The sequence below is a fragment of the Tachyglossus aculeatus genome, chromosome X1, assembly GCF_015852505.1.
Source record: "Tachyglossus aculeatus isolate mTacAcu1 chromosome X1, mTacAcu1.pri, whole genome shotgun sequence".
NCBI lineage: Eukaryota > Metazoa > Chordata > Mammalia > Monotremata > Tachyglossidae > Tachyglossus > Tachyglossus aculeatus.
The window spans coordinates 39,940,573-39,964,728 of NC_052101.1; the positions used below are offsets into that span (position 1 = coordinate 39,940,573).

General features: G+C 42.5%; 1 protein-coding gene across 4 annotated transcripts in view; it reads left to right on the plus strand.

Annotated features, from left to right (window-relative positions):
- Positions 1 to 458: 458 nt before the first annotated feature.
- Positions 459 to 24,156, plus strand: part of CPEB4 (cytoplasmic polyadenylation element binding protein 4) — an 80,184-nt gene continuing 56,486 nt past the window's right edge. For all 4 annotated transcript variants that reach the window (XM_038771956.1, XM_038771957.1, XM_038771958.1 and 1 more), the window contains exon 1: positions 459 to 2,705. In XM_038771956.1, the coding sequence (XP_038627884.1) occupies positions 1,575 to 2,705 (1,131 nt within the window). In that variant the 5' untranslated portion in view covers positions 459 to 1,574. The remainder of the gene's footprint in view (positions 2,706 to 24,156) is intronic.

Below are 24,156 nucleotides of genomic sequence, written 5' to 3' on the forward strand. Positions count from 1 at the left end.
TCCGAACGATCAGGGCGGGGCCCCGCCGCGCCCTCTGATTGGCCAGGAGGAGGGCGGGGGGGTGGCGCGAGCCCCTCTCGGCCCCGCCCCCCCCGCGCCGAACCGGAAGTGTCTCGCTCTTTCCAGCTGGTTGTCATTTCACTGGGCTCCGGCCTGAGGGGAAGGACCGGGCGGCGGCGGCTCCGGGCAACCGGGAGGAGGAGGAGGAGAAACGGAAGGAGAAGAAGAAGAAGAAGGCCGCGGGGCCGTGAGGAGAAACCCGGCCGCACATAAGCGCCTCACCCCGCGAGGGAGGGGCGCGGGGACGGACCCTTTCGACCCTTCCTTTCGACCCTTTCCGGCCGAGGCTCGGCCCCACCAGCCGCCCCCCCCCCTCCCCCACCGGCCCCGGGTCCCATGAGGGGACGAAGCGGCTGCCCCAGCGCCCCGGTGGTCCCCCGCTGAAGGGGGGTCGTTAGTCTTCGCCGACCCCCCCCCCTCCCCGGAGAGATCAGGGTGTCTTCAGCCCGTTTCATGGGGGAAAGGAGGCCGGGGGGGGAGACCAGGAGCAAGAAAAACAGGAGCAGGAACAGCCCCGGGAGCAATAGCTGCACCCGAAGCGGCAGCAAAAACTGCACCCGAAGCAGCGGCAAAAACTGCACCCGAAGCGGCTGCAATAACTGCGCCAGAAGCAGCAGCAAAAACTGCATCCGAGGCGGCTGCAATAACTGCGCCAGAAGCAGCAGCAAGAACTGCACCCGAAGCGGCTGCAGTAACTGCACCCGAAGCGACTCCAATAACTGCGCTAGAAGCAGCAGCAAAAACTGCACCCGAAGCGGCTGCAATAACTGCGCTAGAAGCAGCAGCAAAAACTGCACCCGAAGCGGCACCCGAAGCAGCAGCAAGCCCTCCTCTCCAACCCCATCTCCCTGTTCAATGCTGAGCTCCTCCACCGAAATCGCCTCGCCCGCAACCAGGAATCCGCCCCATTTTTTTCTCCTCCTCCATATAACCTAATAGAATCTTTATATAGAGATATATAATATATGATCTTAAATTATTCCTGATTTCTAAAACGACCGTGCCGCCCAGAAAAGACCGTGGTCTCCCCCAGCCCTCCTTTTCTTTATTAGAACTCGTCCGTAGGTGAGTCAGATCTGCTGAGGAAAAACATACGTGATTGTTAAATTATATATATATATATATCTATATGTGTATATATATATTTTTACTCTGCGCAGTGCTTATTCGTCTACATCCATAGATCCTCGAGAGATTCTGCCTTTCTCCTCCATGAGCATTTCTTTTTGGAAAAAGAAACCACCCATTTTACTAACCAAAGACTCTGTTTCTGTTTTATCCTCTTAGAAATAAGCAGATAATTAGACTGGCCCATATTTAATAAAAAAATAAAAAGAGAGAAGATTTTTAGGTCTTCAGAAACCAGAATTTCAAATCCCCGATATTGAGGGTGGTAATAAGCTGGAGCACAAAGACGTTTAGAAAAAAAAAATACTCAGTCCGGGTGGAAGTAGGAGAGTAGTAAGCACTAGGTTCGTCTTCTTGTTATAGTAATTCAGATACTAAAATAATAAATGGGGGATTACGGGTTTGGAGTGCTAGTGCAAAACAATACTGGGAATAAATCAGCTTTTCCAGTCAGATTCCATCCACATCTGCAGCCTCCACACCATCATCAAAATGCAACCCCCAGCCCTGCTGCTTTTATAAATAATAACACAGCTGCCAGTGGCAGTAACGCTGGGTCAGCTTGGCTCTTTCCTGCCCCAGCCGCCCATAACATCCAGGATGAGATTCTGGGATCCGAAAAATCGAAAACTCAGCAACAGCAACAGGACCAGCAAGATTCTCTAGAGAAGCAGCAGCTTTCCCCCAGTCAAGGTCAGGAAGGCGGAATGCTGCCTGAATCCGAAAAAGCCAAGTCTGAAGAGAATCAAGGCGACAACTCTTCAGAGAATGGCAACGGGAAGGAGAAAATAAGAATCGAGTCCCCGGTGCTGACGGGATTCGATTACCAAGAGGCCAGCGGGCTAGGTGCCTCGACTCAGCCCCTCACATCCAGCGCATCCTCCCTCACTGGCTTCAGTAACTGGTCAGCGGCGATAGCTCCTTCATCCTCCACGATAATCAATGAAGACGCCAGCTTCTTTCACCAGGGAGGGGTGCCCGCCGCTTCGGCTAATAACGGTGCTCTGCTCTTTCAAAATTTTCCACATCACGTAAGCCCCGGCTTCGGGGGCAGCTTCTCCCCTCAGATCGGCCCCCTTTCTCAGCATCACCCCCATCACCCCCATTTCCAACATCACCACAATCAGCATCAGCAGCAGAGGAGGTCCCCCGCCAGTCCCCATCCACCTCCATTTACCCACCGAAACGCTGCTTTTAATCAACTGCCTCATTTGGCCAATAATCTCAACAAGCCACCGTCACCGTGGAGCAGCTACCAAAGCCCCTCGCCCACACCATCGTCGTCCTGGAGCCCCGGAGGTGGTGGTTATGGAGGATGGGGAGGCTCCCAAGGCCGAGATCACAGGCGAGGACTGAATGGAGGCATAACCCCTCTGAATTCAATCTCGCCTCTGAAGAAGAATTTTGCAAGTAATCATATCCAGCTGCAGAAATACGCGCGGCCCAGCTCGGCTTTTGCACCCAAATCGTGGATGGAGGACAGTTTGAACAGAGCTGACAACATTTTTCCATTTCAGGTGAGGTTCTGCCCTTTAAGATAGGTGAAAAGAAATTGCAGGTGGCAGCAGGGTGAGAGTCAGTCCTTCAGCCTCTGACGGTCTGGGGATGAGATGGCAAACCTTAAAGTGTTTGTCGTCGGCCTCAGAGTGCCTAATTCTCACACTGTTCCTTATTAGACAATAATAAATATAGACTAAAGTGCTGGTCATTTTATGTTTGCCACCGGGAGGTGATTTGGAACCTGCGATCTATAATTGACAATCTTTGGCATATGTCCTTGGGAAACTGATTGTTATATAAGTAATTTGTCATGTTGTCATTATGAATTGCAAGGTTTTCATGATTGAAACTGGGAAGTGTGGATCTCTTCCTCTTTATTGTAGGAGAGGATAGCTAGGATACGCAAATGCAATCGTCTCTTTCAGTCTTCAAGCCTGTCTAAACGTATGCAGCAAATCTGTATTAAAACAGATGGCAGCGTTCTAAAATACAGGGTGAATCAAAGTAAAGACATGCTCTGGTTATTATATTACAATTTACAATTTTTCTTTTCTGTTTAGCTTGACGCTTTCAACCTGCGAACTATTTGGTTTGAATATTCTAGATCGAGTGACATGTGATCTTGAAAAAACCTGTATGTTGCGAAATCCAGTAAGCTTTGTGTTAGCAAAGATTCACAATAGGAAATGGTATAAGTATTTTCTTCTCATGGATTTAAATTGTATTTAGTACCCATTGTCAGAATAATGGCTAATTTGTGAGTCCATGTTTCCTTTTTAAATTTTAAATGGGAAGAAAGAGATAGTTCAACCATTACTAAGAATAGATCTAGACTAATGTCAGTGTTGGCCTGCTCTCTGCCGATATGGCCTTGCACTGGCAGTGGGTAGGTTGTTTGACATTTTGAATTCATGCGCAGCAGATCTAGTTTGTGGGGGTTAAAAGCTGTTTTGTAAAGGCAATAATGGCCTTCTTTAGATTAGAAAAAATGGAAAGTCGTTTGGACAGTGAGGCCTGCCTAGGCAAAACTCTGAACTCATTTTCCTGATGGGCTAGGTGGTAACGGTATTTAAAAGCCCATATGGGATGGAGCAAGAATCTAATCATTTATCTAATATTAGTTTGCTTTTCCCTCAGTATATTTTCCCCTCGTTAAAGGAGAAGCAGCGTGGCTCAGTGGAAAGATCCCAGGCTTGGGAGTCAGCGGTCATGGGTTCTAATCCCGGCTCCACAATTTGTCAGCTATATGACCTTGGGCAAGACACTTAACTTCTCTGGGCCTCAGTTGCCTCATCTGTAAAATGGGGATTGACTGAGCCCCATGTGGGACAGCCTAATTACCTTGTATCTCCTCCAGCGCTTAGAACAGTGCTTGGCACATAGTAAGCGCCTAACAAATACCATCATTATTATTATTATTGTCGTATCCTCCCAAGCGCTTAGTACGATCCTCTGCACACAAAAAGGGCTCAGTAAATATGATTGATAGATTGATTCAAAGGACCCGAGAATCAGAGATTGCAATATATTTGAGGTGTGTGAGACTATTCTGTTAATATAAGATGGTTGACCCATGTGATAAGATGTGCAAAAGGATCAGTAGATTAAGGAAACCTTAGAAGTTAGTGCACCCCAATCTCGTTAAAACCCGAAGCCATTTGTGAGAGCCTTAGCTTAATGGTATAGTGTCCTTGGTTCAGTGATTCTGTTTGTTTCCATTTGGATACAGTGGGCCTATCCAGCTCCTTTTTTCAGTGAGTTGCTGGCAGCAACTCTCATTGAGAATTGTTACTTAAACTGCAGGGCAATTGAGGCATATGAAGCCATCAGAAGTCAGGTAAGAATTCATTTAAGACATATTGGCAGGGGAGTGGAGAGGTGGGGTGTTTTTTTTTTAAATTTAGACAGGTAATTTCTTTGACCATTTTATTTTAAGGAAATTTAAACAATATTAAGGCAGAATGTATGGCACGTAAATTATTTGAAAGGATCAAATATAGGTGGTTATGTGCATTTCACTCCTTAAGCCTTGGCCCAAGTTTAATTTGTTCCATAGTCCGTCATTCAACCTCCATTTGGAATGAGCTGGACTGACCTGGCAATCCGGTTTTCAAGGCTCAATTGTATGGGGATTTGATTTAAAATACACATTGGGGGAATCTTGGGAAATTTTGGAAAACCATTATTTGGGGAAGAAAGTGATTTTTCCAGAACACTGTCTAAGAAATTAACATAGACTTTCCTTTTCAGTTAATAAAGATCAGTAAAAATATTTTCTAAGCATTGTAAGAATGAGAAGATAGCTTTCATGCCAGAGAATGTGTGAAGGTTATACAACTCTCCAAAGAAACAGATGCGTCATATGTCATCATAAAAAATGCTATTTTTAAATTGAAAGGGAAAATGTCTTAGGTAAATAAACCCACTTGGTGCAACTAAAGCTTATTTTAATTTGGAGTTTGTATCAAAGGGCTTGGCATCTGCTGCATTATTGTGAGCTTCTGACTGGCCAACATTGAAAGGCTAAAATACTGGTTATAATTTCATGGCTTAGATGCATTTTCTCTTAATTGAATTATTTAGTGTGCTTAGGTAATTGATCTACTGGGTCTATCTAGAAGGTGTCTGGAAAGAAGAGGCTGAATGTGATCTTTTTAGATCTCTTCTAGCTCTACTAGAATTGCCTTTAGCTTTAACTGCAACTTGAAATATCAGAAGACTTTGAGAAGTTACTGTCAACTTTTAGCATTTGAGTTCCGTTTCTTTGACCAATCTTAATAGATTTCTTGAGTGGAAAGTTGATAGTAATTTAGTTTGTCTTCAGCAAGCAGAAAGACCACGTACAATTAATTTTAACATGTTTTATTTACTTTATACCATTGTGAAATTCTGATGACCAAACCCTCCTTACAGATATTGAGTTTCTGTTCACTGTAAATTACTCTTTTCAGGCAGTTAAATTATCCAGATTTTCCTTACTTATAACCTCCTTTTAGGAGTAGAACACTTTGCTACTAGGCAGAAGGTAAATGGTCCTTTGGAGATCATTTTCAGACAGCAGCCTCATCAGCCATGTTAGAATGTTTGCAGAGTCTGTACTTTATGTTCCAGTATCCTGAAATTTGGTTCATCTGTCTTCTAAACAGAGAGGATAATTTCTCTCTTCTTTTAGTTTTCTGGAAAATAAATATGGATAAAATGATTGAAATGGAGAATGGATTCAATCTCTGGAACATTTCACTTTGTTTAATTTTCAGTGGAGGGCATGTTAGACCAAACTTCAAAATTTCCTGATTTCTATGAAGACATCATTAATAGTCCTTCAACTTAATTCCTTTTGAAGGCAGTTTTATTGATTATTCTTTATTTTCCTCAGTAGCATTTATTAAGTGCTGACTGTGTGCAAAGCACTGTACTAAGCACTTGGGAGACTACAGTACAACACATTTGGTAGACTCGTTCCCTGCCCACAGTGAGCTCCCAGTCTAGTCGGGGAGGCAGACATTAACATAAATAATTTATAATGTATAATTTTTAAATATATACATAGGTGCTGTGGGATTGAGGGTGGAGCAAATATCAAATGCCCAGAGATCCAAAAGCATAGACTAAGAAGGGAGAAGGAAACAGGGAAAAGAGAGCTTAATTGGGTAAGGCCTCCTGGAGGAAGTGACCTTCATAAGGCTTTAAAGGTGGGGAGAGTGGTGGTTTGGAGTATACAGGGCAGCGGAGGAGGAGGGAGTTTCAGGCCAGAGGGAGGAAGTGGGAAAGGGCTTGGTGGAAAGATAGATGAAATTGGGACAGGGCGAGTAAACGGGCATTAGAGGAGCAAAGTATGTGGGTTGTGCTGTAGTAGATTAGTGAGGGAAGGTAGGAGGGGGTGAACTCATTGAGTGCTTAAAAGCCAATGGTAAGGAGTTTCTGTTTGATGTGGAGGTAGGTGGGCAACCGATGGAGGTTTCTGAGGGAGGAGACCTGGGCTGAATAAATTTTTTCAAAAATGTCCCGTACAGTAGAGTGAAGTATGGACAGAAGTGGGGAGAGGCCGATGGCAGGGAGGTCAGCAAGGAGGCAGATGCAATAGTCAAGGCAGGATAGGGTAAGTGTTAGGATCAGCATAATAGCAGTTAGGATGGAGAAAGGGTAGATTTTAGCATTGTTGTGAAGGTAGAACCTACAGGATTTGGCGACATCGAATATGTGGATTGATTTGAGTCAAGGACAACTCTTAAGTTATATACTGAATGCATGTTTACACTGTTATACACTGTCACATTTATTGAGCAATTACTGGGTGCTTGGAAGGGTACAGTATAACAGAGTTGGTAGTCACGTTCCCTGTTCACAATGAATAATTAGAAGTTTTCTACATTACATCAGTTCATATTTGACGATGCCATCATTGAAGGTGAAATTCACCTATGAATGCATATGTTCCTCAAAGGGCAAGTGGAGGACCCACAATCCTGGCCGTATTATGCCCACATGAAGGCTGTCTCCTGTATTGTCGAGTTTAATTTTTGTAGTGCCAGGTATTGTTTTCACTTTTGCTTCCTTGTATTTTCTCGGCAAAGTTTTTACTCAAAACGAATCACGTCCAGCACAGCTATGTTCAGTTAAGCATAACTTAGATGTTAGGAGAACGCTCCAGAACTTCATTGTTCATGATCTCATCTTTTCGATATTGAAACTGGCCTATAAATGATGTTGACGGAACTGCTTATGGAACCTGATGTCCCAACTTAGGGGGTCCAGTAGACTTAAAGGAGCCATGAGGAAATGCTGTATAGGGTCAAATGTGCATGACCGTGGAGAAGATCAGAAACTTCAGTTCCGTGGACCTTTAGTTTGGCATGGAGCCTGATACCACATTGCCACTGCAGTCTGGACTGTCTCCCAAAGGGTGAACTGGCCTCTTTGATTCAGAAAGCAGTGTGGCCTAGTGGAGAGAACATGGGCCCAGGAGTCAGAAGGACCTGGGTTCTAATCCTGACTGCAAACTGTTTATGTGACCTTGGACAAGTCACTTACCTTCTCTGTGCCTTGTTTCCTCAACTGTGGGATACCCCTTCTCCCTCCTACTTAGACTGTGAGCCCCATGTGGGACAGGGACCGTGTTAGACCAAATTAACTTGTACCTACCCCAGAACTTAGGACAGTGTTTGACACATAGCAAGGGCTTAACGCAGGCCATGAAAAAAGCCACTTCTTTTTCTTTCTTTGCAACAGTGGTCAGTGTGCTGCCTAGGTGACAGAATTTTGTGACAGTTTTTGTCTCTGTTGCCAACAAATTTTGGGCTGTGCATGGCTTCCCTGGTGGAGGCTGAATCATCACCTCGGTTTTCCTTAAACCCATCGTCAGACGGCAACGCCTAGCTGATGCAGTAAAGCGATTAATCATTTGCTTTCTTCTCGAGTGTGGGTATATAAGGTGCAGACATCTACAGGCAGTGAGTTTTTAAAACTCAAGTTCATAAAATCACTGTGAGAAATCCTTTTATCATCTTGCCTTTTGAACCCTATACAATTCAGTTGGTTAGGAGGCTTTGGGAATTCATATTTGTTTAAGGAAAAAGTAGTTAAGGAATTGAATAATTTTGTTATGAATCGGGTTGTACACCTAGGTGGGACAAGTGAGTTATTGAATTTTAGAATCGCCTACCGGTTTTTAGTGGGTTTATATTTTGGAGTTGTCCAGTTTTGAAGGCCCACCTTGGGAATGCCTTCCCCGGTGGTCTTACTTTGAAGTTTCTGAACCATTTTTCCCAGAGTGGGGGAAAAAATATACTGAGTAGTGCCATGCTTAAATGAAAAGTACCCACAATGAGCAAACATTCCTGGTGAAATGAAGGTGAAATACTTAAATAGTTCTTCCTGTGAAGACTATAGAAGCTCTAGAAGATGATTGCGGCAGCTATTTTATCACCTGTCAGGAAAAACCTGTTTATTAAAAGCTTAATGCAGGAGTAACTGGTTTCCAACTATGAAGGTACACAAATAATAGGTAGCTTTTTAAAACCATTATAAACTCGATAGCAGTAGCTCAGGAGATTTTTTTTTTAATATAGGAACTAAAGGAGCCTTTTTTTATTTAAACATAATTTTGTGAATTTTATAAAAGTTTAAAAAGATGAGGCTTCTTTTTTTAAATGTTTCTACAATTATTGTGGGGAAAGCCATTTCATTCAGAATATAATATAATCCCTGAGTCATGAAATGAAACTAAGCTCATTACGTAAATCTGTTTAATCACCTTGCGCTTCAATAAATTGTTTAATCATCATTGTTGCTTATTATTGCCGTTTCATGTATCTAATTGATATTTGGTAAGCAAGGTATATCCCGTGCTTCGGGTTAATAGTTATTCTCGATGAGGTAGACGCATTTTATGGCTTATTTTTTGATTTTAGCATTGGCAGATTCTGAGCTAAGTAAGCCAGAGCTTCTCTGGTAAATCATTTAAGAAGCACAGAATACACAATTATTTTAAGAATTTTAAGCCATGCTGAAGGCATTTACTGAGGGAGAGTATATTTTGGCGGAGATAAATTTACACAATTTTCAATAAGAAATGGGACTATGCGTTGGAAAAGGCTAATTTGACTTTTTAATTACAATTTAAATTATGCTCTCCAAATGTTTATCTATGAGAATTGTGGAAGTTTTGTTTTACTATTGATTCTTAAGCAGTCTCTTTTGTGTTATTTTTCCAAGTTTAGCTACCGTACAAACACTAACTATGAATGAGCTTTTCATATAGGCTGGTAATTTTGTTTCTACTTTGTTGCTGAGGCCAAAGCTGAAAATGTACCATTAAACTACATGTTAAAGTGTCATGTTGAGATTGATTCTACCTTGTTGAATATTTACCAGGTACAGTCTAATGATTTCTAATGGATTTGAACTAAACGTCTCTGCCTTAATCGTGACTTAAAAGATTGTGTCTTTAACAACTAAAATGTGACGCTCTTAAACTCATAATAATAGCACTCTCTGTTTTCATGGGACCTGCCCATAAAACCTTTCTTGATTATCGGTCCCTGAAGTGGCTGCTGTCACTTCTTGGTCTCCCTAAACAACACCAGTTTTCTTAAATTAGAAGACTGGTATTTGGCACAGGCACGCCTCACACTATAACTGGGTTATGATTGTTGCAAGTGTGGTTGGAATAATGACTGTATCATTGGGTGTGTTTTTCGAAAGACTTACATGGTAAAATTCGGATCCCATCCAGGACCAACCCCTATTTTGACAGCCGAGCTCTGCTGGGAGGTGAAAAATTGCGCTGTGAATTCTTCTCAGTCCATTCCCCACCCTTCTCATCCTGTCTTCTTTTGGTGGTTTCTCTCCCCACCTCTGTCTCGCTTGCAGCTTTCACTGTGTACCCTACAGTATTTGTTTTCTCTAAAACTTTAATTTTGATATTAGTGGCACCTGTTGCCATGACAGCTATCACTACTGCTTCCCCACCCCCTTTCTCATTTTGGACCCCTCCCTTAATCGGCTTCTGCCAAAGCCATGGCGGATAGGAATGGACTGGGTTGGGATTTGTGGCAGGGAGGGTCGGGGGGTGGCCTGGGAGGGGGCTACCTCCCTACCCCCACAGCACCCTTATATTTCCCTAGTTCCCCGGCTTTGGCCGAGGCAGACAGAGCTGCAAGGTGGGGAAAGCCACAGCCACTAACCACAAAATCTGAGTATTAAAGAAAAAGGTACCAGAGTGCAAAGGGAGCATGGAGGTGAATTTGGGATGAGGGACCAGATAAGCCAATGGGAATGGGGAAAGACAGGGATGGGACTAATAAGTAATTGTGAGCCCCAGGTGGGACAGGGACTGTGTCCAACCTGATTACCTTGTATCTACCCCAGTGCTTAGAACAGTGCCTGGCACATAGTAAGCATTTAGCAAATACCATTGTTTTTATTATTATGTTGAGGCCAGAGAAGCAGCGTGGTTCAGAGGAAAGAGCCTGGGCTTGGGAGTCAGAGGTCATTGGTTCTAATCCAGTTGTGTGACTATGGGCAAGTCACTTGACTTCTCTGTGCCTCAGTTATCTCATCTGTAAGATGGGGATTAAGACTGTGAGCCCCATGTGGGACAACCTGATTACCTTGTATTCCCCCAGTGCTTAGAACAGTGCTTGGCACATAGTAAGCACTTAAAAAATATCATTATCATTATTATTAAGTGGAGATATGCCAGAGTAAAGCACAAAACCATATCCCCGGGACAGTCGTAACCCATGCTAGGCTTTTATTTTCTAAAAAGCGAATCTGAATCAAAATTAGTAGGGATCCTTAAATCTTTGCTTTACTGTTGCTTTCATTCTATCATAACATTCTTGGGACATGGTTATAATATTGAATCCCACTCCCTGCTCCAACAGTGCACATTCCAGCCTTTTATCCTCTTTGGTCCTCCCAAAAAAGATTCCAAGTCCGAGACGATGAGGTCTTCCTGATCCACTTTTAATTTAAATTCTGGAGGTAAAATTTCTAATGCTATTTCTCTCTCTTCCCCTTCCCCCCGCCCCCTCCCGCAAAAAAAAAAGAAAAAAAGTTTGCCCACCTAAAATACAGGTACATAGAAACTAAAATAGAATTCAGCACATAGTTGCTATTTACGTGTGGGAAGAAATTAAATATGATTTAGTAATCTGAATATATTTCACAGGAATGAGGAATTGAAACAATTCTAATACTCATAAATCCATCTTGGGAGAAGTTATAGCCTTTCATTATCTCCAATTCCTGATCCATACAGAAGGGTTCAATGTATAAAGATATTTTTTTAGGAAACCTTAATCCATTTTTAAAATGTTCCAGGACTTTCATTACCCCATTTTCATCTGGTGTATCAGTATGGTTTTGTGGCCTTAATTTTAGTGCATTACAATGAAAGCTGATTATCCAAACATCTGTTATCTAAGTTGACTGGTTATTCAAGCCCATTGCTTGTTTGCATAGCCAAATAATAGGTCTGAGAGCCACTCTCAATTTTGTTTGGTTATTCAAATTTTAGATTATCAGCGCCAACCCAATTACTTTGAATTATCAGCTTTCTAAACTATGGGGAGATTTGGCAGTTGCCATAGATACCCATTGGGGGAATATGGCCAATGGTCCATTGCTGAAAGTAGAACGCTTGGGAACTGGGGCAATAAGGGGTACCAATCCCCACCACTATCAACACCCCCCTTTATCTCACTGCTTCTCCTCTAAGGTAAGGAGAGAGGAAACTGTGTGTGACTTTAATGGCTCTTCGCTCATTGTGCAAGTCATGCCTCCGCTCAACACTCTTTTCTCCCATTACTTCTGGAAACGCCATTCAGATTCCCCATCAGTTGCCAGTACTACCAAATGTCGTTAATAGCTTCGTATCCCAACCACAATCCTGTGTTCCCTTTTAAAACTCTCCCATAAATTTGAGCAAGGCAAAAGATAAGGACAATTCAGAGTTTGAAAAACAAAGATCTGGCATGAGCAAACTCAAAGCTGTTGGGTTTGAAAGGTATAGCTACTTTCTCCCAAATATATATATATTTTTTGTCAGCAATGTATATTCTAAATGGGGCATGCCTGGACTTTCAGCTGTATTGATAAACTGTAGTGCTGTGAAGCTAAGGTCATCCTCAACAGCAGAAGCATTTATTGAGCTGCAACATTGCATTAAGTATTTGGTTGAAAATTTATAATAGGAAGGGACTGCTTCTACTTCTAGGAGATTGTAAGCTAATTGGAAGGCAAGTGGACACAAATTGCCAGTTGTGCAAAAAGTTAAAAGATCCAAGTAATCTTTTAACAAAAGTTAACAAGTAGGTATAGAAATTTGGGTGCTAAGATGACTGATGGTAGTGATAGTATTTCTTGACCCCCGTCCCCACCACTGCAAAACACTGATAAAACAATTGAGAAGTCCAAAAGGAAAAAGTGACTTCTCTGTCCATGAAGAGCTGACAGTCTAAAGAAGGAAAGCTTGGGGATTGTGAAGGTTTGGCATTAGGGAATACCTCTTGGAAGAGGTATTTTTAAGAGCACTTTGAAAGAAGGGAGAAACAGGATTGGCAGTGGTGGATGGGGAGGGCATTCTAGTCAGGTGTGAATAGTAGGGTCCAGGATGGCAGAATGTCAAGCAATTAAGTCTCCTTGGCAGGAGTGGAGTGTGTGTGAAAAAAGTAAGAGGAAGGTAGCTGTTGGGGAGCCTTAAATTGATGCCTAGGAGTCTTTTGTTTTATAATAATAATGGGGCCCACAGTCTAAGTAGGAGGGAGAACAGGTATTGAATCCTCATTTTATGGATGAGGGAAATGAGGGCCCAAGAAGTTAAACGACTTGCCCAAGGACTTACAGCTGGAATTGGAACTCAGGCCCTCTGACTCCGACCTGTGCTCTTTCTGCTCACTGCTTCAGTGATATTTACTGATCAACTACTGTGTGCAGAACACTCCTAAGCACTGGGAACGAATAAAATAAGGCAAATACCTGACCTTTGTGGAGGTATGTAATTGTAAACGGCGTGAGGTTACCAAGAGGCATATGAGGAAAGATTGACTCCATAAGTATGCAGTAGCAAGAACATCACAATAATCACAATAAAAATTCTTTTCGATGAAATCACTTTTGAGGTCATTGGTGTTTGCGGAAGAGGGAGGATAAAGGGAGCTTGAAGGTCTGGAAAAATAGGCAACTATGAATAAGAGAGCCTGAGGAAAGAATAGCAAAATTGTATAGCTAGAAGGGCAGAATTTTAGCTTGAAAGGGTAAATTTGGAGGTGCAGAAGTCAGCAGGGGTTTTGGATTTCCACCAAGATCTCTATTACGTGAGTGCGGAAGTGGAGGAAATGGATTTTGGTCACAATCCGAGGTTGCGAGTTGGCAGAGAGATAGAAGCAGTGTGGCCTAGTGGATAGAGGGGGGAGGCAGAGGAGCTGGGCCCTAATCCTGGCTCCCCATCTTGTCTGTTGCATGACCTGGGCAAGATACTTCCCTTATCTGTGTCTCAAGTATCTCATCTATAAAATGGGGATTAAGACTGTGAGCCCCATGTCGGGCAGGTACTGTGTCCAACCTGTTTATCTTGTATCTGCCTCAATTCTTAGAACAGTGCCTGGCACATAGTAAGTGCTTAATTAATAAATACCTTGGAAAAAAGTTTGCTGGAGAGGGTGATGTTGGAGGGACAAAATTATTGGGGGAGGATGGAGAGGTACCACAGTCCAGCGGTCTCTTTGGTTACAGCTACAGAGATGAGGTTGTGATACTATTTTTGACCAAACCGAACAGCCCCTACTGTTACAACTGCTGATTTAAAAAATGACCTCACCTACAGCCCTCGCCATTAGTAAAGCAGCGGGCTGCCCACTCCACCCCACTGCCATCTCCCTTCTTGAGCCTTTCACTGTCTGAATTGCTCTGGGTCATTCCCAGGCTTTGTGGAATTCAGAGCCCAATCTAGGGCACTTTTTGTTTGGGCTGCTCTTTGCCCCTACAGTGTCCAAAGAGTGGAGCGGTGGAGAGCTATCCAGCTCTAAGCAACCTCGACGTGGGTTTGGAACATTGCGACAGAGTACAAAGCTCACACCCAGGGTTTTTATGTCCTCACAGTTCTATGCCATTGTGACTTTGAACTTTCAAAGTCTGCCCCAGCTTTTTGCTGACCAGGCTGCTGCAGCACTTGAAGAGGAGGAGGACTAGAATTACAGATCCCATGAGAATGGAAGCGAGCGTGTATGTCAGTGAATTACTAGGTAAAATTATTTTTCCATTCTGAAGCATCACATTTTGTGTTTGGTCATTAAATCTAGGGTGAAATTGGCTTCAGAGCAAATATAGTATTTCAAAGGATTTTCTTCTGTAAGGATTGTGAAGGGTATTGTACTGTCAAAAATCGCATGGTGAGTAAATAAACATTGGTACAAATAGTTGTTCTGAAGTGTTTTCCAATCAGACTTCCCCCAAACTGCAATATAATAATAATGATAATAGCACCTATTAAATGCTTACTATATGTTAAATGGTGGGGTAGAGACATGGTAATGAGATCATATACAATCCCTAGCCCACAGGGCTCTCAGGCTATCTTGTCTGTATTTTATAGATAAGGAGACTGAGGCTAGAGGTTGTGAGTTGCCCAAGATAAAACAGTAAACCAAGGGCAGAGTTGGGGCTAGAACCTGGGTCTCTGGACTGTTGGTGTTGTGCTTTTTCCTTCAGGCCATACTGAATCTGGAGAGTAAATATTTTTGATGTAAAAATGGTTGGAGGCAAATGTTTCATCCCTGTTGATTTCTTCTGTTAAATTTTGAAGGAGATGCTCACAGATCTGATAGAAATGCTACAAAGCAGCACGGGAAGTCACTACAGTGCACTGACCCATCAGAAAAGTTTGGGGAAACGCAGGATAAAGGAAGAGAATGCGATATTGCAAGGTCCTTGAGGTCTGGGATCTTGTATGCTAACCCTATTTTACTCTCTTACTCAGATCTGTGCCATGCATGTGATAGGTGCTCAGTAAATGCTACTGAATGTGTCCTAAAGCAAGTCACAAAGGCTTTAAATTTCTGCCCTTCAAACTTCGTTAGTTTTGTCCTTATCATTACATACTTTGTGGCAGAGGATGGATTTCACAGGCTTTCCCTTCATGGAACTTGTAATTTAGTGGGAGAGTGGAATAAAAACAAGTCCATAAATGATGATGTTAAATGAATTTGAGTACAAATTAAGAAAAATAAAATTTGCAGAGATAGTAAAAGCTATAATTGGGGTGAACAGTGCTCAGAGTCGGGTTTAATTCAGGAATGGCCATATGGAGGTTGTGGAGTTTTTGTAGAGCTGTGAAGAAAGGGAGGAATATGGTTTGAAGAGAAGGGGAGCACATCCCAAGTTGGGGGGTTTGTTGGGAATGCCAACAGCAGTGGATTGGAGGCAAGATTCAATTGTGAGGAACAAGAAGTTTGTTTGGAGCAGAGAGCGTAAGTAGGGGTTTCATGGGAGGTAATGACAGTTGGGCAAAAAGAGACCGGTGGGTGGAGGGGCCTCTAAGTCCATGATGGTCCGACCTGTGACATGGAGCCCTTGTAAGTTTTTGATAAAGTTTGATATTCTTATCTTTCTCAAACGTCAATCTAAAAGTGCCAAATGGTCATCTTTAACAGAGGCACCAAAGCACGCATGGGAAATTAATGTGAAAGTTGCCCTCTTGGCTATCCGTCGTGAAGGTTAGGAATATTAGCAGCCCGGTCTCTCACTTTTCTCCCCAGTTATCCTTATTGGATAACTGCCTTAATTTTGTCAGTTAGCCATGTAAAGTTTGCTAACTTGGTGCTTATTCTGAAACATCCATTTTACCTCTGCCTATATGTTTTTTGAATAGGTTCCTTGGTTTGGGTTTTTTTTTTCACTTTTAGCTTTTTCCTGTGGTCCACACTTCTTCATAATTCTGGTTTTGAAAATTTAATACCCATATTTCGTCATTTGAAGGATGGGGGTACTGTTGACAGAACTTAGAGATGAGCACTTCAGTTTTTGACATGGTGATTTTAAAGTAGTGTTGGGAGATGACAGGGAAGTCGTTCCAGAGGTAGGAAGAAACATGAAATGTCAAGGAGAGAGATCAGGTCAGCCAGAATTCATGTTTTGATTCCGCATTTCGGATAGACTGTGATGGTCAAATTGGGGATTGTTCTTCACAACACATATCTGTGTACATGTGGTGCGGTGTTGGAAGAAATGCTTATGTACAAGGCACAGGGTCTGACATGGGTTAAGTACTGCATCCTTGTGGGCAGGGAAATGTCTACCAAATCTATTACAGTGTACTCTCCCAAGTGCTTAGTACAGTGCTCTTCGCACAGTAAGTGCCCAGTTAAAAAACATTGACTAATTTCATTGTGAGTCTTAATACGGGCTTCTTTGAGAAAGCAACCCCTGCATTATAAGAGAACCACTGCATTATGAGTGAAGTTGCTGGAATTGTATGAGCGAATGGATTCCCCAAGAGGATTCAAGGGCAGAAGCCCCAGGAATAAGGTTTGAGTCAGTTAAAGGGCCTGGAGAAAAATTCCTGGCGAAAGGTATGGAAAAGGAGTGGTTGGAGAGATACAAGGAAACTCTGCAGAGCAGATTGCCTGAAGCCCAAGGTTAACGGTTTGAGGGAGAAAGAGTTCAGCAGAACTATGGGACCCTAAAAGAGTGAGAATATGAGAAAAAGGATAGCCTTCTCCATCTGGGAATGTCTTCTCTCGATCACATTGCAGTTCATACATTTCCATGATTGTCCATTCTTGGTAGAATTCCTTCAGTAGTCTGTCAAAAGTAAATGATATGTGAATGAATAGTAGAATAATTATTATCTTACTAATAAGTTAAACAATATTATGAATTAGAATTGTGGGTGCACATTTAAATAACTTTCAGTGTTATTTTTCACATCATGTTCGGCAAAAAGCCACATTGTGCAGACACAAGAGATCAGTCATTGAAGAATAGGCTGCCGTTGAAAAATGTGCTTTAATGTCTAGTCATCAGTTGTTACTTCAGAGGTTCCTGTATCCTGTAAGCTCATTGAGGGCAGGGAACAGGTCTACAGGCTGAGAAGCAGCGTGGCTTAGCGGAAAGAGCCTGGGCTTGGGAGTCAGGTCGTGGGTTCTAATCCCCACTCCGCCACTAGTCAGCTGTGTGACTTTGGGCAAGACGCTTACCTTCTCTGTGCCTGTTACCTCATCTGTAAAATGGGGATTAAAAACTGTGAGCCCCACGTGGGACAACCTGATAGCCTTGTAGCTATCAAATGTGCTTAACAAATGCCATTATTATTATTATTATTATTATTGTATCTACCCCAGTGCTTACAACAGTGCATGGCACATAGTAAGTGCTTAACAAATACCATAATAATAATAATTCTAGACTGTGACCCCGCTGTTGGGTAGGGACCGTCTCTATATGTTGCCAACTTGTACTTCCCAAGCGCTTAGTACAGTGCCCTGTACACAGTAAGAGCTCAATAAATATGATTGAATGAATGAATGAATAATTATTATTATAATATTGCACTCTCCCAAGTTCTTAGTATAGTACATGTGGTAAGCCCTCAATAAATACCACTGATTGAGTGAAAGGATGAGGGGAAGAGAGTGGTTATTGAGCCAAGGTAGACTTTGTATCCATCTCAAAACGTGAGGGTTGTCTTTGTGAGAGAGTGTTTTTATAAATACTGGTATTAAAATTTAATAGCACTGTTATGAAAGGGTATTTTAGCTGGGGAATTCCTGAATATGAAAGGTGCTGAATGTGATTAGAGCAATAAAGGAAGGGCTTCAATAGGGGTGATTAAATGATGTACGCTGTGACTAAAGTTTTAGTCTTGTATGATTGTTAGTGCTTAATCAAAAATATCAAGATTGAACCAACTCAATTAAAAAAAAGTTTTGAATGATTTCTAATGTGAAATTATTCTCTATTCCGAAGGATCAGATTTTATGAGTTTATTTTAAAGAGAAGCAGCATGGCCTAGGGCATAGAGCACAGGCCTGGGAATCAAAAGCACCTGGGTTCTAATCCTGACTCCGTAACTAGTCCGTTGTGTGACTTTGAGCAAGGCACTTAACTTTTCTGGGCCTCAGTTACTCATCTATAAAATGGGGATTAAGACTGTGAGCCCCATGTGGGACACAGACCGAATCCAATGTGATTAGCTTGTATCTAACACACCACTTAATATAGTGCCTGGCCACATGGGCACTTAGCAAATACCATAAAAAAAAAAATCCAGACTCAATTTGGTTTGAGAACAATTCAGTGTTTGTATCTTTGCCTTTGTTTTGTCCTGAGGAGGGATTTTAAAGAAAGGAAGACATCACATTGTTCTTCCAAAGTGACCTTAGTGCCAGAGGAGTGGGCTGAATCATTAGGTGGTTCCGTTCTTCCTCCTCCACCTTTTAGTAGATTGAACATTTTTCATAGGCAGGGGTTTTGATTTATTCCTCCTTTGTAGCTCTCAACACCTGATCAGGTTATCCAGGCAAAAACAACCATATCTAGAAAAATTTGGGGGGGTCTTGGAGAGCCTGCCTAGTTAGGAGCAACAGATGTGCTTTATTTAGTATACCTGCTGCTCCAATAAAGTCCTGCCAAGACCTCTGGGTCACTGGAAGTCAGAGATGCTGCCATTTAAATGTTGGTCTTTAATTCAGGGTTTTGCAGATCCAGTAGAGAAGCCTCAGATCCTTATGGGTTAAGGCTTAAATAATCAATCAGTCTGTGGTGTTTGAGTGCTTACTGTGTGCAGAGCAATGTACTGAGCATGTGGGAGAATACAGTGTAACTGAGTTGATAGACATGTTCCCTGCCCACAAGGAGTTTACAGTTTAGACTTAGTGATTTTCATTTCAAATTACTTATAATTGAGTCACTTCATAGGCTGTAAGCTCTTCCATTAGATTAGAACTTCCTTGAGATCAGGGACCTTATCTTCACTTGTACAATCAGTTCTTACCTAACATGTGCTTTGGGTATATTGCCATTACGGAATTAGGATAGCCTGTGATGTTGGAAGAAACATTTTTGTGCATAAGAACGGTACTGGTCATGGTATTTTTCTTCACAGGAGGCTCCTCAGGATCAACCCATCCCTTTCCTTATTAAAGAGCTGATTGTATTGTCTTCTCCAAAGCACACAGTAGGTGTTCAATTAAAAAGCCATCCAGTGAGTAAGTTATCACTATGTGCTGTTGGTTAGCTCCCATTTATAAACTCCCTAAAATAGATATCATTCAGGGTTTTGGCTTTGCTAAACTCTATCTCTGTGCCTAAAGTCAACACAAATTTCCTTGCTAAATTTCAGCCATAAACTTGGACATTTGTGTGAGAATTTTTGAGTACATTCCACCGCATGCTGGTTTAGTGTTAAAAGAACCAGTATCGCCAGTTTTCCCATAATATAGGGATGAATGATACAAGAAAAGCAGCGTGGCTCAGTGAAAAGAGCATGGGCTTTGGAGTCACTGGTCATGGGTTCAAATCCCAGGTCCGCCAATTGTCAGCTTTGTGACTTCGGACAAGTCACTTAACTTCTCTGTGCCTGTTATCTCATCTATAAAATGGGAATTGACTGTGAGCCCCCTGTGGGACAACCTGATTACCCTGTAGCCTCCCCAGTGCTTAGAACAGTACTTTGCACATAGTAAGTGCTTAATAAATGCCATCGTTATCATTATTATTATTATTTCCTCCAAGAGGCCTTCCCTGATTAAGCCCTCATTTCCTGAAGCAGTGTGGATTAGTGGAAATGGCCCGGGCTTGGGAGTCAGAGGACGTGGGTTCAAATCCTGGCTCCGCATTTGTCTGCTTTGTGACTTTGGGCAAGTCACTTAACATCTCTGGGTCTGTTACCTAACCTGTCAAATGAGGATTAAGACTGTGAGCCTCATATGGGACAACCTGATTACCTTGTAAGTACCCCAGCGCTTTGAACAGTGTTTGGCAAATAGTAAGTGCTTAACAAATAACATTATTATTATTATTATTTCCTCTCTTCCCACTCCCTTCAGTGCCACTCAACCCCACAGCACCCATATACATATCCATAATTTATATATTTATGTTAGTCTGTCTCCCCCTCTAGACTGTAAGCTTGTCGTGGGCAGGGAGTGTATCTGCTATATCGTGTTGTACTCTCCCAAGCACGTAGTACGAGTTCCCTGTACACAGTAAGCGCTCAGTAAATATGACTGATTGATCCTGTGCTATTTATTGAGCGCTTACTTTGTTCAGAGCAGTGTACTAAGTACTTGAGGAGCCCCTGGTTAAGGAAAGCAGTTGTTGGAGCACTCACCCTAAAACCCTGATGCCCCATACCTAGACAGGCTCACATTGCCAGAAGAACATTTCCCAGTTCTGCTGTGGTGTACTAGCCAAAGCGTATAGTGAAAACGGTTATTTGGCAGAACAGAGTGCCCTGCCATAAACGGTATCTTTGTCAGATTCCACTGTCATTAAGCAATAAAAGAGGAGTCTGGAGATCTATAAAATACCATACTTCTTTGTTACCCTAAAAAGATAGAGGCTGACCAAGCCCTGCATTTTAAACTGCCTCCAAAGCAGAAAAATAAGCACAGCAGGACCGAAAAGCTGTCGCAAAAAGAGTGAGGATAAAACGTAGGAAAACGATGCACCAAGATGTGAAAATGATCTCAGAGGAAAGATAAAGCTTAAGGAAAATGGAAAGAAGTTTTAAAAATGAATATATAAATATTCCTCTGGGTCTGCAGAGATCTTCCTTGTCCAGTACCTTCCACACTAGTCTTCTCAAACTGAAAGTAGATCTGGTAGCTTTCTCAGAGGGTGAAGAGGGGTGGGTAAGAATAGCCATGCAGTGTGTCTGCCTTCTCCACAAATGGGCACAAGACACAGGAGAGACTGGATTGGAGAGCACACTTGGGCAGGCCGATCACTGTTGAGAAGATGGGCCTTATTTGCAATGTCGTAATACCCTACACCTTCAGGCAAAAAAATCATGCAACTTTAAAACGTCAGTGAAAGCTTTGTTAAATCCAAAGAATAGTTCTGGCCTCTTGTCTTTTTGCTTCTTTGAGATAGAGTTAAAAAAAGGTAGCACCATTTTGTTCTAAAACTAAAATAATCATAGATGCTTTTAAAATGGAAAAATAATTTCACATACTGAAACATGCGCAGATATTAAACTTTGATATTTTAAATGACTAATGTAACCTTAGGCGTTTGCAGATCTTGTCATCACTTGCACTGAAGCTGATATTGACTGCTTTCCTCTCCATTATTGTCTGTTATTCCTTCACTCTCTTGGCTCAGTGGAAAGAGCCCGGGCTTTGGAGTCAGAGGTCATGGGTTCAAATCCCGGCTCCGCCAACTGTCAGCTGTGTGACTTTGGGCAAGTCACTTCAGTTCTCTGTGCCTGTTACCTCGTCTGTAAAATGGGGATTAAAACTGTGAGTCCCCCGTGGGACAACCCTATCACCTTGTAATCTCCCCAGTGCTTAGAACAGTGCTGTGTACATAGTAAGTGCTTAACAAATACCATCATCATCATCATCAACAGTCAGAGATTTGCCCCTCAGATTCCTTCATTCGCATGCAGACCCATGTATAAAAACAACTAGAGTGCTCTACCTGCTTCTCTGGGTATCTATTGATATACATATGCAGACTTGCCTCTCAAAATAGGAAATTAGGTAGTATCTGAAATACCTCCTCATTTTCCCCCCCATATTCTCTTCATGCCTACCTTTCTCATTATAGTTACACCACCATCCTCTTTTGACAAAGCCCTGCATCCTTGGAATTTATCTTAATTCCCTGCTCTGTTTAAACTCTGACATTTGGTCTATTGCTAATTCTGTTGCCTTTTCCTCCACAGTGTTCCCCGTCCCCACCTCCTCGGTCCAGAGCCTCATCATATCATGCATTCAGTTGTATTTATTGAGCGCTTACTGTGTGCAAGAGCACTGTACTAAGCGCTTGGGAAGTTCAAATCGGCAACATATAGAAGCAGTCCCTACCCAGCACCAGGCTCACGGGCTAGAAGGGGGAGGCAGACAACAAAGCAAGTAGACAGGTGTCAATACAGTCACATAATTAATAAATATACACATCATTAGTAAAATAGAGTAATAGATATGTACAAATATACACAAGTGCTGTGGGGAGGGGAAGGGGGTAGGGCAGAGGGAGGGAGTGGGGGCGATGGGGAGGAGGAGAGGAAAAGGGGGGGCTTAGTCTGGGAAGGCATCCTGGAGGAGGTGAGCTTAGTTTGACTACATTATTAACCCCCTGACTGGTCTCCATGACCTCAGCCACTCCCTTCTCTAGTGTGTGCTTCACTCAGTTGCTTGGATCATCTTTATAAAATATAATTGCACGTTCTTCTCTCTACTCAAAAACCTCCAGTGGTTGCCCATTTATCTTCATATCAAACAAGAGCTCTGACCTTTGCCTTTAAGGCATTCCTTTAGATTTCTTCATCTTGCTCTTCCACTCTCTTCTCCTACTAAACCAGGCTTATTCGTGTGCTCTCTGTCTCTTTCTCTGTCTTTCTCTCTCCCCCTGGTCCCCCACCACTCCTATTTCCAACCCCTTACTTCACACCCTCCTTCCCTCCCATGTGGAAATTCTTCCCCCATCCCGGCAGATCTGAGCCAGTGGTCAGGGGTGCGAAAAGTGAGATTGAAGTACAGTGAATAGATTGACTCCAGGGGAATGAGGTGTATGAGGTGGAATTTAGCAGAAGAATGAGGATGAATAAGGGGAAAGAGCTGATTGCCTTAAATATAGTGGTCAGGAGTTTCTGATCGATTGGAGATTTTTGAGGAATGGAAAGATATATGCAGAATGATGCTTTAGAAAAGTGATCGAATTCAAGCAGCAGAATAAAGTGTGTTTTAGAGTAGGGAGTCCCTGGAAGTATGGAGTGCCACTGATGTAACTGAGGTATGAGAAGTTCCAGGACCAGTGTGGTGGCAGTTTGGATGGAGAGGAAGTAGGGGGGATTTTGGAAGGGTTGTGGAGGAAAAATCATGATTTGGTGACTGATGTGTGGGTTGAAGTAGATGGAGGAGTTGAGGATAATGCCAAAGTTGTGAGGATTGTGTTGCTGTCAACCAATGGTATTTATTGAATTCTTACTGTGTTCCGAGCACTGTACTAAGTGCTTAGGAGAGTTTAATACAATAATAATAATAATAATAATAATAATGATGATGGCATTTGTTAAGCACGTACTCTGTGCAAAGCATTGTTCTAAGCGCTGGAGGGGGTTACAAAGTGATCAGGTTGTCCTACGTGGGGCTCACAGTCTTAATCCCCATTTTACAGATGAGGTAACTGAGGCATAGAGAAGTTAAGTGACTTGCCCAAGGTCACACAGCTGACAATTGTTGGAGCCGGGATTGGAACCCATAACCTCTGACTCCCAAGCCAGTGCTCTTTCCATTGAGGCTGGTGGTAGACCTGTTCTGTGCCTAGCAGAACCTGAGAGTCTAGAGCGGGAGTCAGACATTAAAAGAAATTATGGATATGTTCATAGGGGCTGTGGGGCTGAGAATGGGGTGAATAAACCGTCATATGATCATACTACTGGAGAATTGGAATATTGCTAATACAAGTCCCACCTCTAAGAAGGGGTCAGTGCATCCTTTTCTTTGAAGAAGTTCTATTCTGAGGAGACATGCCTTTTGAGGAGAGGTTGAGACCCTATCTTAGTGTATGCAGTACTAATTTTATCAGATTTTTATTTTGATGGTATTTATTAAGCACTTACTATGTGCCAGGTACTGTACTAAGCACTGGGGTAGGTACAAGCTAATCAGGTTGGACACTGTCCCTGTCCCTTATGGGACTCACAGTATTAATCCTCATTGTACAAATGAGGTAATTGAGGCAGAGGAATTCAGTGATTTGTCACAGCAGACAAATGGCAGAAGTGGGATTAGAACC